The sequence below is a fragment of the Tachyglossus aculeatus genome, chromosome 9 (genome assembly GCF_015852505.1).
Source record: "Tachyglossus aculeatus isolate mTacAcu1 chromosome 9, mTacAcu1.pri, whole genome shotgun sequence".
In the NCBI taxonomy this organism is placed as follows: Eukaryota; Metazoa; Chordata; class Mammalia; order Monotremata; family Tachyglossidae; genus Tachyglossus; species Tachyglossus aculeatus.
The window spans coordinates 58,824,863-58,846,695 of NC_052074.1; the positions used below are offsets into that span (position 1 = coordinate 58,824,863).

General features: G+C 41.9%; 1 protein-coding gene across 1 annotated transcript in view; it reads left to right on the plus strand.

The window, feature by feature from the left end:
• The window catches only part of AGPS (alkylglycerone phosphate synthase), a 112,609-nt gene that overhangs the window by 43,952 nt on the left and 46,824 nt on the right, over window positions 1-21,833 (plus strand). The window contains exons 10-12 of the mRNA XM_038750898.1: window positions 3,216-3,324; window positions 7,570-7,697; window positions 16,201-16,252. Coding sequence (XP_038606826.1) covers window positions 3,216-3,324; window positions 7,570-7,697; window positions 16,201-16,252 — 289 coding nt within the window. The remainder of the gene's footprint in view (window positions 1-3,215; window positions 3,325-7,569; window positions 7,698-16,200; window positions 16,253-21,833) is intronic.

Sequence of the window (21,833 nt, forward strand, 5' to 3'; positions counted from 1 at the left end):
AGCTATTTTGATGCAGTTCCAGGTGTAAAATTAAAATTAACCTTCTATTTCCCTTTATCTCTGAAACTTCCATTTCGTTGTTTGGTTAAGTGGCCCCACTCCAAAAGACCTCTGAAGGGGTTTGGTTGTAGCTTATTCTAGAGCGTCTGAATTTTAAAAACACACAAATATCGGCACTTTGTCAACAGCGAGTTCTTCTGTAACGGGGAAGATGAGATCCCATTGAACCTCGCATTAAACAAACTCGAGATATAGGCCTCTCTCCTTAGACGTTGCTGTCTGCAAGGGGAAAAATGCTGCCTTCTGAACATTCCCCAATCCCTCAACAGTGTTTTCTCCCTCACATACGAAGAACTCGGTCTGCAGGTTAAGCAGGAAGTCTCTTCGCCATTGCCTCTGTGCTCACACAACAAAAGAAGGCTTTGGTTTTATGTTGGGCCTCGGGAAAGAAAATGTTCTTCTGATGCTAAATAATTCAACTAAATGTCAACAGAGTACCCTCTCTGTGCCTGGTCGCAGGCAAGTTTGTACCAAAAGGATTTTTAAAAGCCTTTCACAGAAGCGTAATAATAGCTGTATGGTTTTGAAAAGCACAGGTGATGATGCCCTTTGAAGATTTTACATCTGGAACTGTCCCATCTTGCCCTGTAGTTCTGAAATTCTCAGCAGTTGTTCCTCTATCTTGAGTAACCACTATTAATAATGAGTCTTGATCATTAAGAATAAGACTAGAAAAGTTTTGCAGCGTGAGCATGTTTGCATTTTCCTATTAACCTTCAAGAGGCCCCAGATTTAGTTTTAATAATTATGGGAATAAAAAAGCAAAGTGCACTTTCTCAAATTGAAACAAAACTAAAGCTCTGTTTAAAGGAGGAAAATTGGATATCATTTATCTGTTAGTGCATTTGCTATTGGACCTCTTGACTTTTTCTCATTTGGAAGTTGATAGTGCTGACACACTATTCAGTAGCATTAAAACAACTAATCTGTTCTAAACACATATACTTTGAGGCCTAAGGAACTCAAAGACAAGATCATTATTTTTGAATCTTGGCTACTCTTGCCCATTTGACATGATATTTAAATCATGTGTCTGAGTATTTTTAAAAGCTTGGTTTAGTGGTGATTTTCGGATTCAATTAGGTGTTTGGAATAGAATTCTGGGACTAAGAACATTTGGTTTAAACCGTCTCTGTCCAGTTCCAGCCTCGGAGCGTGTTTTTTAAAGTATTTTAAGGTGCAATTCATTAATTCATTCAATCGTATTTATTGAGTGCTTACTGTGTGCAGAGCACTGTACTAAGCGCTTGGCAACATATAGAGATGGTCCCTACCCAACAACGGGCTCACAATCTGGAAGATGGGCTCACAAAACCCCAAATTTATATAACCTTAACTGAAATTTGAGAAAAGGTCTGTTAGAATGTTGAACAAAGCTGTATAGTTTTAAAATAAATTTTTTCATACATCTTTCCAACAATATTTAGAAATATTTAGAATGTGTAGAGTATTTAGAAGTATTTATGATATGTATCTGTAACAAAATGAAGTTAAGAACTTCCACCCTTAATTATGAATTTCTAATTACAATATTATTGTGGTGTTGCATCTATTTCACCATATTTTTTACCATCCCGTATCCAGTTTTTCTAGATGTGGACTTCTCATTGACAACCAATGTGTTTGGGTCTGAAAGTATTATAAAAATACATTTTTAAAAGATTGAAAGTATTCCTAATTTTTTCTCCTTGCTGTTGAAAAGTTGAACGTCAGCACGAGAAGTCCCCTGTTGTAGTAGATAATAATAATTGTGGTATTTAAGTGCTCATTATTTGCCAGGCACTGTACCAGGCACTGGGATGGGTGCAAGCAAATCGGGTTGGACACAGTCCCTGCCCCACCTGGGGCTCACGATCTTAATCCCCGTTTTATAGATGAGGTAGCCGAGGCACAGAGAAGTGAAGTGACGTGCCCAAGATCACAGGGCTAAAAAGTGCAGGGACAGGATTAGAACCCATGACCTTCCAACTCCCAGGCACGTGCTGTATCCAGTATGCCACGCTGTCAACTAAGCAGAATTTTCCCTATCATTCTGCCTGCTGCCGGTCCATATATGAAAATTAAAGCTCTTTGCCGCCTTAAAAAAGTTGGTACTATGAACTGGCTGCTGGGCTGCAAGACAGAGACCGAGATGAACGTGTTTCATAAGCGATTAAGGAAATATATTGATCAGATTTTGTAGAAAGCTAGAAGTTTGTCGTATTTGGTACGGGGAGAGCCGTGTTTCTACCTGAATTGTAAATCATTTCTCTGAAGCAGGAGCGACCTTCCCTCGGTAAGCAAGGGACCAGCATAATAATAATAATTATGGTATTTGTTGAGCGCTTACTATGTGCCAAGCACTGTTGTAAGCACTGGGGTATCTACAAGGTTATCTGTTTGGATATAGTCCCTGTCGCACATGGGGCTCACAGTCAGTATGTGAAATCAAATTTCTCTCACGAGCTGTAGGCCCTACTCACGTGACTGAGGCACTCCGAGCCCCCATGGCCTCTTACCACTCTAGCTGGTCATTTTTGCACCTGTTTTCCTGTATCCCCTCCTCTAGTCCCTCTGGCTGGATAGGAAGGGTCAAATGAAGTTTTAAATCAAGCAATCAAGCAATCGTATTTATTGAGCGCTTACTGTGTGCAGAGCACTGTACTAAGTGCTTGGAAAGTACAAGTTGGCAACATATAGAGACGGTCCCTACCCAACAGTGGGCTTTGAAACTGCAGGCAGTGGGTCGTCTTGGCATTGAAAATGAAGTCTTGGTGACCGTGTTTAACTCTCAGGAAGTCCGAGAGCATTGAGGTGCCCCTCAGCCTATTCTTATTACTTACGAATACAAGGTCATTTCCCCGCTCACTAGACTGACCTGATCAATACCATCCCCATATCCTGCGATTCATAGCTCATGCCAACAATGCTCCGCAGGATTTTCATTTCAGTTTTATTTCCAGGCGTTTTGCTCCTTCTAAAGTCACGCTGTAAGTTTCTGTCAAATGATTTTGACAAAAAAAAGACTTTCAAATTCTGGGAAGTCAGCATGATCTGTCACGAACCTCACAGAAAAACCTAAGGGATTTTATATTGCTTATTCTTACGTCTTTGTTACTCTCTGTAGAGTTCTTTAATAAATGCATAGAATTGGCATTGTGTGTTGTATTAAACAGGTGGTACATATAAAAATGGTAACACCAAGAGGTATAATAGAAAAAAGCTGTCAAGGACCTCGCATGTCAACAGGCCCCGATATCCATCACTTCATTATGGGATCTGAAGGTAAATATAAAAGTAAATTCATTCTAAAGAAGTAGAGAGTAGTAGTTCTGTGTTGTGGGTGTTTTAAACATCTCTGGGACTTATATTGTGATATCAGAGACCTTTGAACCAAAGGCACGCTTTACAGTAACAAGGTAATATGCTTGCAAAATGTTTGGTTTTATAACCAAAGTTTAATATTTGCAAAGTTTTTTATTTGTATGGATCTCATCTTGTTCAATTTCTCATAGATTTCTGATTTAATTTAATTTCCTATTTAAATTTCACATAAATTTTAAATGGGTATGCATTTAAAAATTCTGTCAGTGGGGTGGTTTGGAAGAAAATTGGTGATAAAATCATGTTGGAAAAGCGAACCAAAGGGTAGTCAACGTGTGTTTAGACAGGAAAGATAAAGTTTGACTGTATATTTTTCATTTTGCATATGTGGTCTTTTGCTCACATGATTTGTAGTTATCTGGGGAAATATATACCATTTGAAATTGAAAATGATTATATGGGAGACCCGACATTACTGAGCTGATTCAGGTATTATCTGTGTTCTCTTGCAGATATTCTTTTAATTTATTATTGCAAGGCAGGTAGTACTGTATACTCAAGAAACTAAAGATCAGATATTTACTTTAAAAAAACTCTGAATCTACCAGTATGTGACTCTCTTTGTCTAGTAAGTAATGTACCAAGACTTCTGTATACTGGTTCTTTTTCAAAAAATTCTAAAAGCTTCTAAAATTCTTAATTTAAAGCAGCATATCCTTTTCTGTCCTACCTTTAACCCTTCAGGAATCTCATTAAAATTTCCATAAATTATTAAAAGAACAATGATCTACTAATGCAGATAGATATAAAAGTACATACTCAAGGTGTATCAACTCGTTTCAAAGTGTAGAACAGTCTCTCAAAATACAGAGTCGAGTCTGGAAATATTTTCATCAACCTGCTATTACTTAATAATAATAATGATGATGGTATTTGTTAAGCGCTTACTATGTGCAAAGCACTGTTCTAAGCGCTGCGGGGATACAAGGTGATCACGTTGTCCCACGTAGGGCTCACAGTCTTAATCCCCATTTTACAGACGAGGTAACTGAGGCACAGAGAAGTGAAGTGACTTGCCCAAAGTCACACAGCTGACAATTGGCGGAGCTGGGATTTGAACCCATGACCTCTGACTCCAAAGCCCATGCTCTTTCCACTGAGCCACGCTACTTCTATTACTTGTACCGATGCATAAGAGAACGTAGCTCTTATGGAGTAGGGGGCACGAGGATCATGGTTTGTAATCCCGGCTCTGCCACTGGTCTGCTGTGTGACCTTGGGCAAGTCAGGTCACTTCTCTGTGCCTCAGTTAATTCATCTGAAAAGTGGGGATTGTGACCGTGATCCAGTGTGGGACAGGGGCTGTGTCAAACCTGATTTGCTTGTATCCACCTCAGTGCTTAGTACAGCACCTAGCACATAATGAGTGCTTAACAAATACCACAGATAGTATTAATTAATAATAGGTGCTTACTATTTGCCAGGCACTATACTAAACTCTAGGGTAGATACAAGATAATCCCCATCAGACACAGTCGTTGTCTCACAAAGGGCTCAGTCTTAATCCTCCTTTTACAGATGAGGTAATCGAGGCACAGGGAAGTGAAGTGACTTGCCCAGGGTCACACAACAGAGAAGTGGAGGAGCCAGGATTAGAACCCAGGTTCTCTGACTCCCAAGCCCGTGCTCCGTCCGCTCGGTCACGCTGTTCTTAATTCCTGGGCAGAATGAGGGACTATCATTAATCGTATAAACATTCGGCATTTTGGGAGTCTCTCACACCTAATTCCTGAAGCAAGCTAAGGGTGCCCTGGTGTTTTATTTCTGTAAGGCCCATTTTTAGTCCTTCAGTCCATTTTATTTTTGCTTAGATGCTTTTTAATACACACGTACCCCTTTTTGAACCTGGTTCCTATAGCAGGAAGTCCCAGACCAGTCACTGTACACTCAGTTCTTCCATAACGTCTGTTTTCAGTATGCATTTTGATTAGAACATTGTTAGGGAATTGGGGAACGCTTTTGTGTCAACACGAGCCGGTTTGGAGACAGCATGCCGCAATATCAGAACAAACAGCTTGTGCTCACGTGCACCGTGAGGAAACACAGTGAGTTTTAACACAGAATTTTGCGAGGACCCAACCCCTATGATCTAGCAGGACTGGATGCATTTCCATTTAGGAACCAAATAGTGCTGATAAATGTGGAAGAGTTGTTTTCCGCTGGCTCCTTTTGCTCTGTCTTTTCACGCTGTCCTTTATAGCAGTGATTTCACACTGCAGACTTATTGTTTTTGGTCCTTTCTAGTTTTCAGAGTCTTTGCTGCCCCTTTGAAGCCAAAAATACTGCCGAAGTTCATTTTCTTTGCTTTTGATAGAAATCCTAATATCGAAGATGGTTTAGCTCCCTATGCAACTGCACCAAATAGTATTTACTGAGCCCTTGCACTGTGCAGAACACTGTACTAAGTGCTTGGGAGAGAACAGTAGAATTAGTAGATATGATCCCTGCCCTCCTGGAGATTCCAGCTAGCCAGGGAGAGGGACATTAAAACCAGTTACAGATAGGAGGACGTGATAGAGTATAAAGATTTCTCTATTACTCCCTCTGGGCTGTAAGCTTGTTGTGGGCAGGGAATGTATCTACCAACTCTAGTACATGGTACTTTCCCAAGTGCTTAGAACAGTGCTCTGCACATAGTAAGCACTCAGTAAATACCATTGATTGATAGATTGATAAGGATGTGTAATAATGGTAATAATAATGGCATTAATTAAGCGCTTATTATGTGCAAAGCACTGTTCTAAGCTCTGGGGAGGTTGCAGCGTGGCTCAGTGGAAAGAGCACAGGCTTTGGAGTCAGAGGTCATGCGTTCGAATCCCGGCTCCGCCACATGTCTGTGTGACCTTGGGCAAGTCACTTAACTTCTCTGAGCCTCAGTTATCTGTAAAATGGGGATTAAGACTGTGAGCCCCATGTGGGACAACTTGATCACCTTGTAGTCCCCCCCCAGCACTTAGAACAGTGCTTTGCACATAGTAAGCACTTAACAAATGTCATTATTATTATTATTATTACTACGTAATCAGTACATAAGTGTTAAGAGTGTATGGGGGGCAGCCGGGTGGAGGTTGAGTACCCAAATGTTTAGGTGGCACAGAAAGTGGTCAATACTATCCTGCATAGGGCTGACAGTCTTCGTCCCCATTATACAGAGGAGGTAATTGAGGCAAAAGACAAGTGAAGTGGCTTGCCTAAGGCCACACAACAGATAAGTGGCGGAGCTGGGATTGGAACCCAGGTCTTTGTGACTCCCAGGCTGTGCTGTAGCCACGACGCCACTCTGCTCCTCTGCAGTGACAGTGAGGGCATGTAGGATGAGGAGATAAGAAATTAGTCGGGGAAAGCCTCCTAAGGCAGATGTGATTTCAGTGCCTGTGCATCTTTTTAAATAGTACTTGGTACGCACTTTCTGCCAAGAAATGTACTAAGCAGCTGGCATAGATATAAGATAATCAGGTTGGATATAATCCCTGTTCCACATGGGGCTCAAAGTAGGAGAGAGTAGGATTTAATCCTCATTTTAAAGAGAAGTTAAAGTAATTTGCCCAAAGCCAGACAGCAGTCAAGTGGCAGAGCTGGGTTCAGAATCCAGGTACGTTGACTCCCAGGCTGTTGCTTTTTCCAGTAGGCCACACGCTTCAGGCGCTTGATAAATGTGGTGTAAAAAAATAAAAGCAAGGAAGAGCTGGGTCTTTCCCATTTGCCACATTGGGTTAAACCAGAAATTGAGATATCTTCAAGGCAAAATATAACTTTTCACTGAAGGACTCCCGAGGAGTATAGGAAAAAATATGGTAGTCCAGAAACAAATTGAATCCAGCCCCTTGGTTTTCTTTCCATTTCTATCTCTCCATGATAGTTCTGGAAATTGGTCATTATGATTGGAATATTCAGAAAACATTTTGAGGTTCCCGGGGAAAGGGTGTTTACAAAGACATCATGAAATATTGTACTTCGATATAACAGTATCCCCAATAATTTATTGCAACTTGCTCTAGAAAAAAATTAGGAATCGGAGAAGGTATTTTTCCAAGGAATCCCATTTAAAAGTTCCTCCTTTCTGAAGCGAAGTAATCCTTTTCTAAATGAAGATAAAAAAAAGTGGCAGTGTGATGGGTTGAATTCTTCTCCCCTCTTCTTTTACAGGAACCCTTGGAGTAGTAACAGAAGTTACAATAAAAATCCGACCAGTCCCCGCGTACCAAAAGTATGGCTCAGTAGCATTTCCAAATTTTGAGCAAGGAGTAGCCTGTTTAAGAGAAATCGCAAAGCAGGTAAAATTAATGCTCTCTTTTTTGCAAATTATTTTATGCCATTCATGTTTTTGAAGCACAACAAATGCTCAGGATTCCAGAGGTCTCATCCTGCCGAGTTGTCTTTTATATTCTGCCTTTGTGTTTTATTGAGTGTATTCTAGAATATTTTTTATCAAGGTCTTATGTTAGTTCATTTCAATTGTTGATTAGCCAATCTAGCATTTCAGTAAATATGCTCTTCTCTGTATCATTACACAAAGCATTGGGATTTAAAGGGTGCTCTATTTTGCTTGGATAAGATATTTGTACTTTTCTCTGGTTTCTTAAAATGACATGTTATTTATTTAGAAGGTATTTTTTAAGTATAGTATTCTAGTGCATAGTGCCTGTTGAACAATGAAAGTAGTATTCAGTTGTCCCCAACAAGGCATTTCAGAGACTGAGTAAGCATCTTAGCCATTGAAGGAATTGTAAAATGGATGAATTCTGGAGGGCCCAAGATTTATAGACTCCAGTTATGTTTTTGAGTGAAACCACACCTTGGATTGGGGCTCAAGACCAGGCTTTTCAAAGACTTTCTGGCTCTGACAGCTGTAAAATATAATTATAAAGTGTAGGCTGGAAAGTGATATGCACACAATGGAAGTTGAATAACATTTTATAGAATTCCAGTGCATCTCATTGGCCCAAATAATGTTTTACATATCAGCCAGCTAGTATTTGGAAGATTTGATTTTAATATTTTAGTAGTTTCTATCTTAATTCAGCATGGTAGAACTCAAAAGCATTAGGGGACAGTAGGGCAAATGGGACCTGTTTTCAGTGAAATTCCATTTCCGTGTGCATCCTGATTGAACAGAAGTCCATCCACCCAATTAACCACAGCTACTTACTGCCTGAAGATGCCGGCAGTTTTATATCACTTCCCCGGGCTGTTTTAATTTCTGTGTTTCTGTATTTTATATTATTTTGTATTTTTTAAATGGTATTTGTTTAGCGCTTACTATGTGCCAGGCACTGAACTTAGTGCTGGGGTAGTTACTAATTAATCAGGTTGGACACAGTCCCTGTCCCACGTATGACTCATAGTCTTAATTCCCATTTTGCAGATGAAGGAACTGAGGCACAGCAAAGTTAAGTGCTTGCCCAAGGTCACAAGGTCACAGCAGACAAGTGGCAGAGCCAGGATTAGAACACGAAATCAGGATGAGTTTGGCTGGACTAGCAATAGGTGGTTCCAAAATACTGGGGTTTGCCCAGCACAATTCCCATAAATGTTCAGTATCTTCCATGCCGGTAACTCCCAGTACTCCATTTTAGAGATTGACAAACTGTCACAGACACAAAGTAAGTTGACTGAGCCCCTGTGAATGTGTGCTTTGAGTCCATTGAAAAATCACGGTAAAAGTTTGTAGAGTGTTAAAAGCCGAAGCCCGCACAAGGTCTGTTTCCTGGCAAATATATCCACCTGACTCCCCTGTTCTTTCTCTCTCCTCTCTCTAACTCTATAATTTTATTCTAATTTAATTATTTTACAGATATATTGTTTAGATGAATGAGTTATAGCTGTAGGAAAGGCTCAACATTTTCCTTTACTCGTTTTCTTTATGATGCTTGGGTTTCTGGATACTTTTGGGTTGTAACTAATCCACTTTTTCTTAGCTGTGCTTGAAAGTAAGCAGCACTGTTCCTTCCCAAGCCAAAGATACTTTTCTCGCTTGCGTATCACCTTTCTTCTAAAATGCGCCGGACTTGATGTGATAGATGTATAGTAGGAAATCTCTTAAGCTCTTCTCTAAAGATTCTCCCTTCCAGAAAATTAATTTTCGATTGCTTTAAATTCTCTCTTTGTTCCATTTGTCTGTGTTCACTTAACAACACCTGTTCCGCTAGATTGTAAGCTCCTGAGGGCAGGGATCGTGTACTCCAGTGCTGAATAAATCCCATTGATGGACTGATTGATTGCCAGCGGTTGGGATGTGACATCTCGTTTGACGTCACATGTGACGTCCCTGATTGAGCAGCCTGCTCTTCCCTGACAGTGTGGCAGGGTTGAGTGGTGGACTCTGGCTGGGGGCTTCCTGTTGCCTGTGGGGTAAGATTGCTGGTCTTCTGCGCTTGAATCCAAATTTCCTGGACTCCGGCCTCGTTTCAGACTGGGGCTGTGTATGCTTCTGTTCTGAACGCTCACCTGCCAGGCCTACAGTGTATACCTCAGGCCCGGCTGCTTGTCGTCCACGAGTCGGTTGTTTCTCAGACGCACCGAGGCCCTCCTGCTGTAGAACAGGACTTCTGAGAATCCACCGCCCGGGAGAAAAACAAAGCGGGAGAGGTTAGAGTGAAAATCTAGAAGACATCCACTGGGCACTCAGCTCTGTATCCCTTAAGCTTGTATGTATATATCCTTACGCTGTACCATTTCCCCTCTCTGTAATTTATTTCAGCGTTGGGGTCCTGCTGTAGACTGTAAGCCTGAGGGCAGGAGCACCTCTACCAACTCTGTTGTAGTGCACTCTCCCAAGTGTTTAACAGTGTTGTGCACACAGTGAGCGCTCAATACGAGGAGCAGCGTGGCATGATGAAAAGAACACGCCATTCTAATCCCAACTCTGCCGCCTGCCCACTGTGTGACCTTGGGCAAGTCCCTTCTGTGTGCCTCAGTTTCCTGATTTGTAAAATGGGGATTCAATAAGCTTTCTTCCCGCTTACCTAGATCGTGAGCCCCCTAAAGATCAGGGACTCGGTCCATCCTGATGACCTTAGTTCTACCACAGCACTTAGATCAGTGCTCGAGGCACATAGAAAGTGCTTAACAAATACCATAATATTTTATCCTACCCCTAGGTTGTTTCATTTATTGCAGCAAAATCTTTTGTCCAAGAATCAAGTTGGCACATTCTCACGTGTTCCGGTCTTTTACTCCTTTCTGAGATCCAATCTTGTAAGCAGGACAAGTTTCCGTTGCCCTGTGGGCAAGCTGAATATTTTGCCATCTTTTTGTTTGATGTGCCGCACGCTCTACCTCTCCGACACCTGAAGGAGTCCTAATTTGTAAGTTTGGAAAGTGTTCTCTCAGCCTGGGTTTGGCCCGTGTCACTCAATTGGTCTTTGCGTTACTTACATTTTCTTTTTAGTGCCTGCGGCGATCGATACTGAGATCCACGTATCATTGATCGCAGTCGGGTCGAGAAGTTCACTTTTCCTCTTAATGGGCCGTTTGACTCCCGACAGTGACGATGTAAAGCTTTCCTCTTCCTTCTTTATTCACCATCAACTATATTGGCCTTGTTTATTTTCTGGCCAAGACAGATGAAGCATTCTCCTTCCTGGATTTCTTCACCATTTAGATGAATGGTTCTTTCCAGGCCATGTTACATGCCCAATTGGCCTTCTAGGGATTTATCTCTTGCTGAACTGTGTGTGATGACATTTGCAATTCTTTCATTTTCCTTCCCAATCCGCTGCCTCGTTTGTAAATATACCACAGTCAGTTGCTCACCATCAACTCTGATTCTCTCTTCTTGGACTATTTGAGTAACAACTCATGAATGGCTTTTGAACAGCTTGGGCAAGTTTGTATTACATTTCTAGATTCTTCTGAGGAATTTTCTACAGCCTGTACTATTGGTCAAGTTGGTTTCCCATTGGGTATTTGCAGTTTGCCTCCCCCAGGGGTGCTTTTTTATCTTAAAATGAGTTCAGTCAGTCGTAGTTATTGAGCACTTACTGTGTGCAGAGTCTGTACCAAGTGCTTGGGAGAGTACAGTACAACAGTGTAATGGACACATTCCCTGCCCACAGTGAGCTTACAGTCCAGTTTTACTGAGTTGCATTCAAAACAGTCCAACCCAGTTAGTTTGTATCCACCCCAGCACTTAGTACAGTGCCTGCTGGTGTAGAGTAAGCGCTTAACAAATACCATTAAAAGAGAGGTGTTGGGGGGATGCCTTTAAAAAGATTTTACTCATTTTTGTAAAGTACATTCCCATCAGAAGAAACGTTAGTGGTTTCATGTCTACGCCGTGGTACTCTCACATGCTTTTAATATGGTGCTCTGTGAAATGGGAATTCACTACCACCTCAGCCCCACAGCACTTATATGCATTTTTGTACATTATTTATAGTTAATGTGTGTCTTCCCCTCTAGACTGTGAGCTCCTTGTGGGCAGGGAATGTGTCTACTATCTCTATTGCATTGTACTCTCCCAAGCACTTAGTACAGTTCTCTGAACACAGTAAGCACTCAACCCTATTGTATTGTACTCTCTCAAGTGCTTAATACAGTGCTTTACATGTAGTAAACCCTCAGTAAATACCATTAATAATGGTGAACAAGTACCATTGATTGATTGATGGATTTTTGGGCCGAGGTCAGTAAACGTGGTGTATTGACATACGGCAGTCTACACTGCTCTGGTGATTTGCAGGGATCAACATTGGCCTTTTGCTCAGATCTGGTGTCCTTCAATCCATGCAGACTCTGAACATAGTAACCTGTGTTCTAAACTTGCAGACAGTTCAGTTATATCGTTCATTATCTTTAATCCACATCCATAGCCCGGTCTGAAAGAAATTTTTGAAGCATTAGCTGAGTAGCCGAAATCTCTGATTCAGCACAATGATGCGAAGATGCTATTTCTGGGTAAGGCTCGTGGCTTGGGGATTCTGGTCTGCCCTGAACATAATACTTGATTTATCCTTTGAAGAGCCTAACCTTTTCAGTTCAAAGACTAATTATCTCTTAGCCAAGATAATGGACATGAAAAACAGAACTACTGATGTCATTTGTGGGATTTATTCTATCTTTATGGCTTATCTTCTTTATAAGGAATGAGGGCGATAAAATTTCTAAAGACAGTAGTAATAAACATATCTATTCAGTATAGAAATTGCCATTAACCAGCCTACCAGGCTGTTTAAAGGGCATTCCTCTAAACAGTAATAAACTACGGGGCCTTGTGGAAAGAGCACAGGCCCTGGAGTCAGGAGACTTAGATTCTACTAGCGGTTCCTCCGCTTGCCTCCTGTGTAACTCTGGGCGAGTAACTAAACTTCTCTGTGCCTTAGTGTCCTCATTTGCCACATGAGGACAGTGCCCGTTCTCCCTCCTACTTAGACTGTGAACCCCATGTGGGACAAGGACTGTGTCTGACCTATTTTTTATCTTACCTCATCGCTTAGTACAGTGCTTGGTACATCCCCAGCGCTTAACAAATACCACAGTTATTAATAATTCACCGGCATCACCCAACCCAAGTGTGGTTTGAGTGATCTTATCAGTAGGCACCACTCTGAATCCCTTCTCACAACCAGAGTGCATATAGCTAAGCCGCCAGAATAATGGATTCAGGAGAATTCTTTAGAAATGGGAGCAGAGTAAGATTCCCCTTTAGGGTGTGTCTGAGAATATACCAGCAGTGGTCACTTAAAGCAAGTTCAAATGACCTCTGCCTGGTCCATGCTCGTAGGATTCCTTTGCCCAGCCTGCCCCTAAAGCACATCCCATCCCTGCTGGTTTTGAAGACCGAGGGATTGAAATTAGAATTTTTGCGCATCCTTCTTATTTCCCTAAAATAATTTTTTGTTGTTGTATTCAACTACTAACAGGTAACTGAAACTTCAGTTAGTGGTTCCACCTGTAGAATGGGGAGTGCAAATTTGTGGGAGCCACTCAGGAATAAACAAATAGAAAGGACAGGGAGCATGTGTAGAAGTGTTCCAGTAAATGTAATAGACTCTTTTAGACTGTGAGCCCACTGTTGGGTAGGGACTGTCTCTATATGTTGCCAACTTGTACTTCCCAAGCGCTTAGTACAGTGCTCTGCACACAGTAAGCGCTCAATAAATACGATTGATGATGAGTAAATACCCAAAGCTTCCTTCCATTGTCTCATGCCCAAGGGGCTACTTGAATACGCAGTGCTGTCGCTGTTGCACCAAGAGAAACAGCGGGGTGGCATTTGATATGAGTTGTGAGAAACTAGATTAACAAATCTAGAAAGAAGCAGAACTCTCAACCCATTGTTGAAGAAGTATTTTTGTAATTTTCTGGCTGGGTTTTTGCGTTCTTCATCTTTTGTTTTTAATTTTAGTGGCTAGAATTTCCAAATTTAACTGATTCGAGGTAGGCCTTCCGTAGATGGTTTGTGTTCAATTTGGAAGCCAAATTAGGTCCTCATACCAACCCCACTGCCTCCTGTTGCATCTTATGTCGGCAACTGTATCCAGCTTCATATTGAATTGTAAACTTTTTCAGAAGATAAATGCTTTGCTTTTAACTGATGATACAGTTAAATTGTTAAGAATCCAAAAGGAGAAGCAGCATGACGTAGTGAAAAGAGCGCGAGCTTGGGAGTCAGAGGACCTGGGTTCTAATCCTGGCTCCTCCACTTGTCTGCTGTGAAGTCGCTTCACTTCTGGCCTCAGTTACCGCATCTGTAAAATGGGGATTAAGACTTTGAGCCCAATGTGGGACAGGGACTAATTAGTGTATATCTATCCCGGTCCTCAAGTACATTGTCTGGCACAGAAAAGCTTAACAAATATCATTTTTAAAAATCAGTTAAGCCATTTTCTTTTCAGTTTTGTTGCTGAAACATGACTGCGTATATCTCCATTTCACTTTGAGGATTTTAATTTTTATATATTTAAACAATTTAATCCTTATTCCAGATTGAGCGGTGACCTTCATAAAATTTTCCTAACTTTCGTGTAAAAGCTAAATAGTTGAATTCTTTAGCATCTAAAAGAATGCCCCAATTGTTGTCTCAGCGGGACTAATGTAAATGAAATATGCATAATTTAAATTAAGCATTTTGGCACCGTCTTCGTTTGTGTAATTAATGTACTCTTTACATTAATTTTACGTTTAAATGTACTCTCAATACCAAACATTCCATATTAATGCATCAAGCGAGTCACATTAGCAATAGAGGAAGATTGCAGACTTTCCTCAGTAGCCAAACCAGAACTCAGGGGAGAGAATCAGCATAGCCTAGTGAAAAGAGCTCAAAACTGAGAGTCAGAAGGACCTAGTTTCTCACCCCACCTCTGCTGCTTGCCTGCTTTGTGGTCTTGGAAAAGTCACTTATCTTCTCTGTGCCTCTGTTTCCTCATCTGTAAAATAGGGATCAAATGCTTGTTCTCCCTTCCTCTTCAACTGTGAGCTGCACGTGGGACAGAGACCGACTGATCTGACTGTATTGTATCTACCCCAGCGCTTTCAGTACAATGTTTGGCGCTGAACAAATAACACAATCGTTTGGGTTTTTTGGAACTTAAGTGGTAGACTGTGAGCCCACTGTTGGGTAGGGACTGTCTCTATATGTTGCCAGTTTGTACTTCCCAAGCGCTTAGTACAGTGCTCTGCACATAGTAAGCGCTCAATAAATACGATTGATGATGATGATGCTGGTAGGGTATATTTTGTGTTACATAATTGATAGCACCTTGCCTCCTCCATCCTGCATTGCAATCACAAGGGATCGTGCCACGCTGAAATATTGTAAGGTTATGTGTACAGCTCATGGCTGTTAGTGAAGAAGCCATTTTTAAAGCATTTTGAAGAATAACCAAACATTCTTAGCAGTCTAGAGTATGTGCCACAAGCTTACCTACCCTCTGCATAGATACTGCTTTGAGGAATCTCAGAACTGTAATGGTTACGAAAGAAGTTTCTCTTACTGAAAAGTGGTTGAAACAAACCAAAAAGTTCTCCCTCTCATGCCTCATAATGTCAAATGAGCCTTGCAAATGAGTTCAGAAAATCCTCTATCCCATAAAAACCTTCTCTCACCTTTCTCACTCTTAGTGGTATTAAGTGCTGATAAATGAAAAGTGCTTTCTTGAAATGATGTAGTGGGTGGTTCAAATTTCAGTCATTATTAAAATATTTATTTGGATGCAGCCCAATTTGCTGTTGGCCTGGCATAGTATGTTTAAAGCCATCACCCCCTGGACCTATGAAAGAGTGAATGGCTGAGTCACTTGTTCAAAGTCTTTACCAAAAGACAAACCATGACTTTGGGGCGGTGGGGGGAAACACACTAAAGAACTACAAGCGCTCAATAAATATGATTAAATGAGTGAACTACATGAAGCCTTCTTTGTCTTTGCTCTTTGTCTTCCTTAAATACTAAAACAAATTCCTCTGAACCAGTATTTGAATAAAATTATTATTATTAATAATCATATTGACTGAGCACTTATTATGTGCAAAGCACTGCACTAAGCTCTTGGGAGAGTACAACACAACATCGAACACATTCCCTGCCCACAACGATAGCACAGTCTAGAGGGGGAGATGGACATTAATGTAAATAGATAAATGAATAAATAAATATACAGATATATACATATGTGCCGTGGGGAGGAGTGTGTTTAGTTCTTGGGAATCCTGCTGAGGGTTTGCTTCCGATGGACAGACAAGTTTCCGATTAGAACCAATGCTCTGTATATCTGGCTTCGTTCAACTGCTCAGTAGTTTTAAATTAACTGATTTTTTTTTTCCCCATGCAAACAGAGATGTGCTCCAGCGTCTATCCGCCTCATGGACAATGTGCAATTTCAGTTTGGTAAGAACAGAGCACAAAATGTTTGCATAATTTAATATTTTCTCTTTATGCCTCTTGTTGGATAAGAATGTGAAAGAATTTCTTAAATTCTTATGGGGTGCAAAGCACTGCATTTAGTGCAGAACCAATACACGTGTTACCTGCCCTCAAGGAGGTTACATTGCAGTCGAAGGCAGACTTTATTGTGTTTCTGATATTTAAGGTTTTTGAAACATCTTCTTGACAAACTTATTTTTGTAGTATTTTGGGGAGGAAAGCTAGATTATCTCTTACACCCTTAGAAGATTGAAGGGTGTAGAGTTTTACAAATTATATGCTCTCTTTAATTCATATTCAGGCAACTTTTATTTTCTGACGTTGTAAAGGAGTTGATTCTCTGCATCATAGTTTGAGAAATAATGTAGTTGAATTTGCTGCAAAAATTCATCAGGAATTTTATTCGTCTTTATGTTCATTGACCCGGGGTTAGCACCGTAGTTCCAGACAAGTTAAAAACTAATTTATGTGATCATTAGCTGTAAAATTGGTATTTTATTTAATATTGTAAAACTTTATAGAAATGCAGTAGGACATTCCAGGACGTAAAAAATGTAAGATGCTGAATTGCAAGGTTGCTCTGAAGTGTATGAAGTTTAAAAATTTTCCTGTGTAGTTTAGTTGGCAATCAAAGTTCCAGAACTCCTTGATGCTTATGGTTATTCATATTTTACAAGTTTAGATATTGCCTTGGTATTCAGTAAGAATTCTAATGCACTCTGAAACTAGAAGTTTTGGTAGAATTGCTACTTCCAAGGAAATTAACTCCAAAACAACCTTTTCAGTAACCCAAATGTATTACCGATCCAGCATGTTGTAAAGGAGAAGGATACCCTCATAGCCCCTAAATCATGTCATCAGCGCTATGTTACGAATGCACTGCCTTGAAAGCTTTGGGTTTGGAATTCGTATGATTTTTCACTAATTTTAACTTTGTCATGATACGTGAATGGCTCGTGTTAAAATTCTTCAGTGTTAGTCGAGCCATTTCGCATCGAAAGTGACAGCTGGCCTCTGGGCTTCAGGTGGAGTTCCATCATCATCATCATCAATCATGTTTATTGAGTGCTTACTGTGTGCAGAGCACTGTACTAAGCGCTTGGGAAGTACAAATTGGCAACATATAGAGACAGTCCCTACCCAACAGTGGGCTCACAGTCTAGAAAGTGCTGTATAAACCTGAAGAAGCAGCATGGCCTAGTGGAAAAAGCCTGGACCCAAGAGTCACAGGACCTGGGTTCTAATCCCGGCTCCGCCACCGACCTGCTGTGTGACCGTGGGCAAGTCACTTCACTTCTCTGGGCTTCAGTTCCCTCATCTGCAAAATGGGGATGCAGTGCCTCTTCTCCCTCCTACTTTGACCGTGATCCCCATGTGGGACACGATTATCTTGTATCTACCGCAGCGCTTAATAAAGGGCGTCTTGGCACACAGTAAGCACTTTCCAAATACCACAATTCCTGTAACAATTATTAAGTACAGAGGGAAAGATACTTCCTTCCACATTATCCCTTTTTTGGGACCCAGCCAGACTGTGACCACCTTTTTCTCCCACTAGGTAATGGGTGTGGGAAGAGGAAGAAAAAGAAGTGATTATTCTTTTTGGTTAAAAACCCTCCTTTTCTATCTTGGGATTCAGATTCTTTCGCAGAGATTCCAATGACTACTTGTTAGATTTTTCTGAATGTCAGGAGCAAAATCCAACCTGAAGATTGTTATGGGGTGTAGTTTTTTGGACACATGCTTCATAAACTAATAGCCCGTGGCGCATACTCAGATTATTGGAATGTGCTACCGTGGAATTCAGTCGGCTATAAATGACAGCACACGATAGGGTGGATGAGTTTGGAAGGCAGTTAATTTGATAGGCAACATTAATTTAAGAATAAGTAAAAGATAACAGTTAATATGCTCCAGCAAATACTATAGCTTGACCCACTCAAATGTAGGCAGCTCTTTCGTAATAAGTTAGGCGTCGAGGCATATCATTTCAACTCAATATGTGGGAATTTATGGGCCTAACTGCCATTAGTGTTAATGGGAGTTGTGCATATAAATCTCTGCTTATGGAGATGAACATTTTACCCCTAAGGGTTATATCCAATTAGAGAAGTAAATCAGATCCCTCGTGCATATTTGCTCAAATCTGGGAATCAGGGGTCCAATTCATAAAATTGACACACACACACACACACACAAAATTGCATTATGACTGTTAAGCTAGGGTTTAGAAATGTGGAAAAAGTTTTTGCTTTCAGGTGGTCTTTTATAATTGTCACAAAGGCTAACCACCTTGGTGGGGGTGGGGTCAAGCCACACGATAGTGCACATTTCTCTGAGAGGAACTGTAGGGGGGAACAGTTTTGAAACACTGGTAGCACATAGCAGGAGTTTTCTGATGGCTGAACTCTGCAGAGCACTCTTTTCTCCAGTTGCGCTCCAGTAAGCACAACCAGAAGTCAGTGTGTTACCACAAGCCTGACTGGAGTCCCTGAACCCTTGGCTATCCCAGAGGGTGGCGCTTAGTACTAAATACTAAGGGGGCTTAGTACAGTGCCTGGCACATAGTAAGCATTTAACAAAATGCCATAAGTACGTGATAATAGTGATAACATGCCATGGTTTTTGTACGAAGGAGCTAACAGGCAGAGCATTAAGGAGGGTGTGCAGGGATGGGGAAGCCTCTCAGCATAAATACACACTAAGAATTCTATAGTGGGCAAATAGGGATCAGTAGGAAGAGGCTTGATTTGAAGGTGGGATGGGGAAGGCCTGGTCTGGAAGCAAAAGTCCTAATTCAGTGGGTTTTAGTGTTTGGTTATCTCTCCGATTTTGACATTCTGTGTACTTACCTATTCAGATGTGTACAGTTATTAAATAGAAATGTCAACAGCCTGAAGAATATTGATTTGTAAAATCAATTTTGGCCAAATTAATCTTTAAATGGGCGCTTCACCAAAAAGAAACTCCTCTGTTAGTGATCTAAGAACACAGAAAGTGATGGCTCCTACTCTATCCTAATCCTCCTCGACCTCTCAGCTGCCTTCGACACTGTGGACCACCCCCTTCTCCTCAACACGCTATCCAACCTTGGCTTCACAGACTCCATCCTCTCCTGGTTCTCCTCTTATCTCTCCGGCCGTTCATTCTCAGTCTCTTTTGCGGGCTCCTCCTCCCCCTCCCATTCCCTTACTGTAGGGGTTCCTCAAGGGTCAGTTCTTGGTCCCCTTCTGTTCTCTACCTACACTCACTCCCTTGGTGAACTCATTCGCTTCCACGGCTTCAACTATCATCTCTACGCTGATGACACCCAAATCTGCATCTCTGTTCCTACCCTCTCTCCCTCCCTTCAGGCTCGTGTCTCCTCCTGCCTTCAAGACATCTCCATCTGGATGTCTGCCCGCCATCTAAAACTCAATATGCCCAAGACTGAACTCATCTTCCCTCCCAAACCCTGCCGTCTCCCTGACTTTCCCATCACTGTAGACGGTACTACCATCCTTCCCATCTCACAAGCCCGCAACCTTGGTGTCACCCTCAACTCAGCTCTCGTTCACCCCTCACATCCAATCCGTCACCAAAACCTGCCGGTCTCAGCTCCGCAACATCGCCAAGATCCACCCTTTCCTCTCCATCTAAACCGCCACCCTGCTGGTTCAATCTCTCATCCTATCCCGACTGGATTACTGCATCAGCCTCCTCTCTGATCTCCCATCTTCCTGTCTCTTCCCACTTCAGTCTATAGTTCACGCTGCTGCCCGGATCATCTTTGTGCAGAAATGCTCTGGGCATGTTACTCCCCTCTTCAAAAATCTCCAGTGGCTACCAGTCAACCTACGCATCAGGCAAAAACTCCTCACTCTCGGCTTCAAGGCTCTTCATCACCTCATCCCTCCTACTTCACCTCCCTTCTTTCCTTCTACAGCCCAGCCCGCACCCCCTGCTCCTCTGCCACTAACCCCCTCACTGTGCCTCATTCTCGCTTGTCCTGCTGTTGACCCCTGGCTCACATCCTTCCCCTGGCCTGGAATGCCCTCCCTCCACCCATCCGCCAACTAGCTCTCTTCCTCCCTTCAAAGACCTACTGAGAGCTCACCTCCTCCAGGAGGCCTTCCCAGACTGAGCCCCCTCCTTCCTCTCCCCCTCCCCATCCCCCCCACCCTACCTCCGTCCCCTCCCCACAGCACCTGTATATATGTTTGTACAGATTTATTACTCTATTTTACTTGTACATATTTACTATTCTATTTATTTTATTTTGTTAATATGTATTTTGTTTTGTTGTCTGTCTCCCCCTTCTAGACTGTGACCCCGTTGTTGGGTAGGGACCATCTCTATATGTTGCCAACTTGTACTTCCCAAGCGCTTAGTACAGTGCTCTGCACACAGTAAGTGCTCAATAAATATGAATGAATGAATGATGGCATCCTCATTACTTGGAACATCTGAGCCTCACTAAGCACTTACCCTTTACCAGAACTGGGATGTAATACACGCCCTTGAGGCGTGTTGGTGTGGCTTTCCCCAAATCAGGATTTAATAATAATAATAATGAAGGCATTTGTTAAGCACTTACTATGTGCCAAGCACTGTTCTAAGCTCTAGGGGGGATACAGGGTAATTAAGTAGACCCATGTGGGGCTCACAGTTTTAATCCCCATTTTACAGATGAGGGAGCTGAGGCCCAGAGAAGTGAAGTGACTTGCCCAAAGTCACACAGCTGACAAGTGGTGGAGCCATTTTTAGAGCCCGTGACCTCTGACTCCCAAGCCCGTGCTCTTTCCACCGAGCCATTATAAAGCAGTATTTGATTCAGTGGCATTTAGTGAGTGCTTACCACGTGCAGAGTGTTGTACCAAGCGCTTGGGAGAGTATAGTTAAACAGAGTTGGCAGACAGAGTCCCTGCCCACAGTGAGCTTACAGTTCTCCTACCCAGCCCTTTGAAGAAGTGAAAAAGGAACTGGCGTTCTCTCAAAGGGGCCATAATATTTCATCAGCTTAATTAGGCAATCCCTTCCAGATTTCCTGTCTCCGTGAGAGAAAGCACACTGCATTCTGAAGCTCCTCCCTCCAAAGAATTTCAGAAGAAGCTTCTACTGCAAGATAGCACCTTATCTCTGATCCAGGACTGGGTAGGGATCCCTGCCGTAACCCCAGGAGAAAATGTACATGCACTTTGGTAGCCTACCAGGGGCCATAGAGCCCCTTTTCAGTTCCTGCATTGGCAGGAAGGTTGGAGAAATGCTTCTTCCTCAGGAGAAAGCGACTCACTAGACCACCACCCAGTGCATATTTTGCCTTGTAGCAAAACATTCCTCCTCCCCTTTCTATTGTCTCCCCACCTTCAAAAAACTTTATTCAATCAATCAATCGTATTTATTGAGCGCTTACTGTGTGCAGAGCACTGTACTAAGCGCTTGGGAAGTACAAGTCGGCAACACATAGAGACAGTCCCTACCCAACAGCGGGCTCACAGTCTAGAAGGGGGAGACAGAACAAAACCAAACACACTAACAAAATAAAATTATTGAAAGAACATTTCTC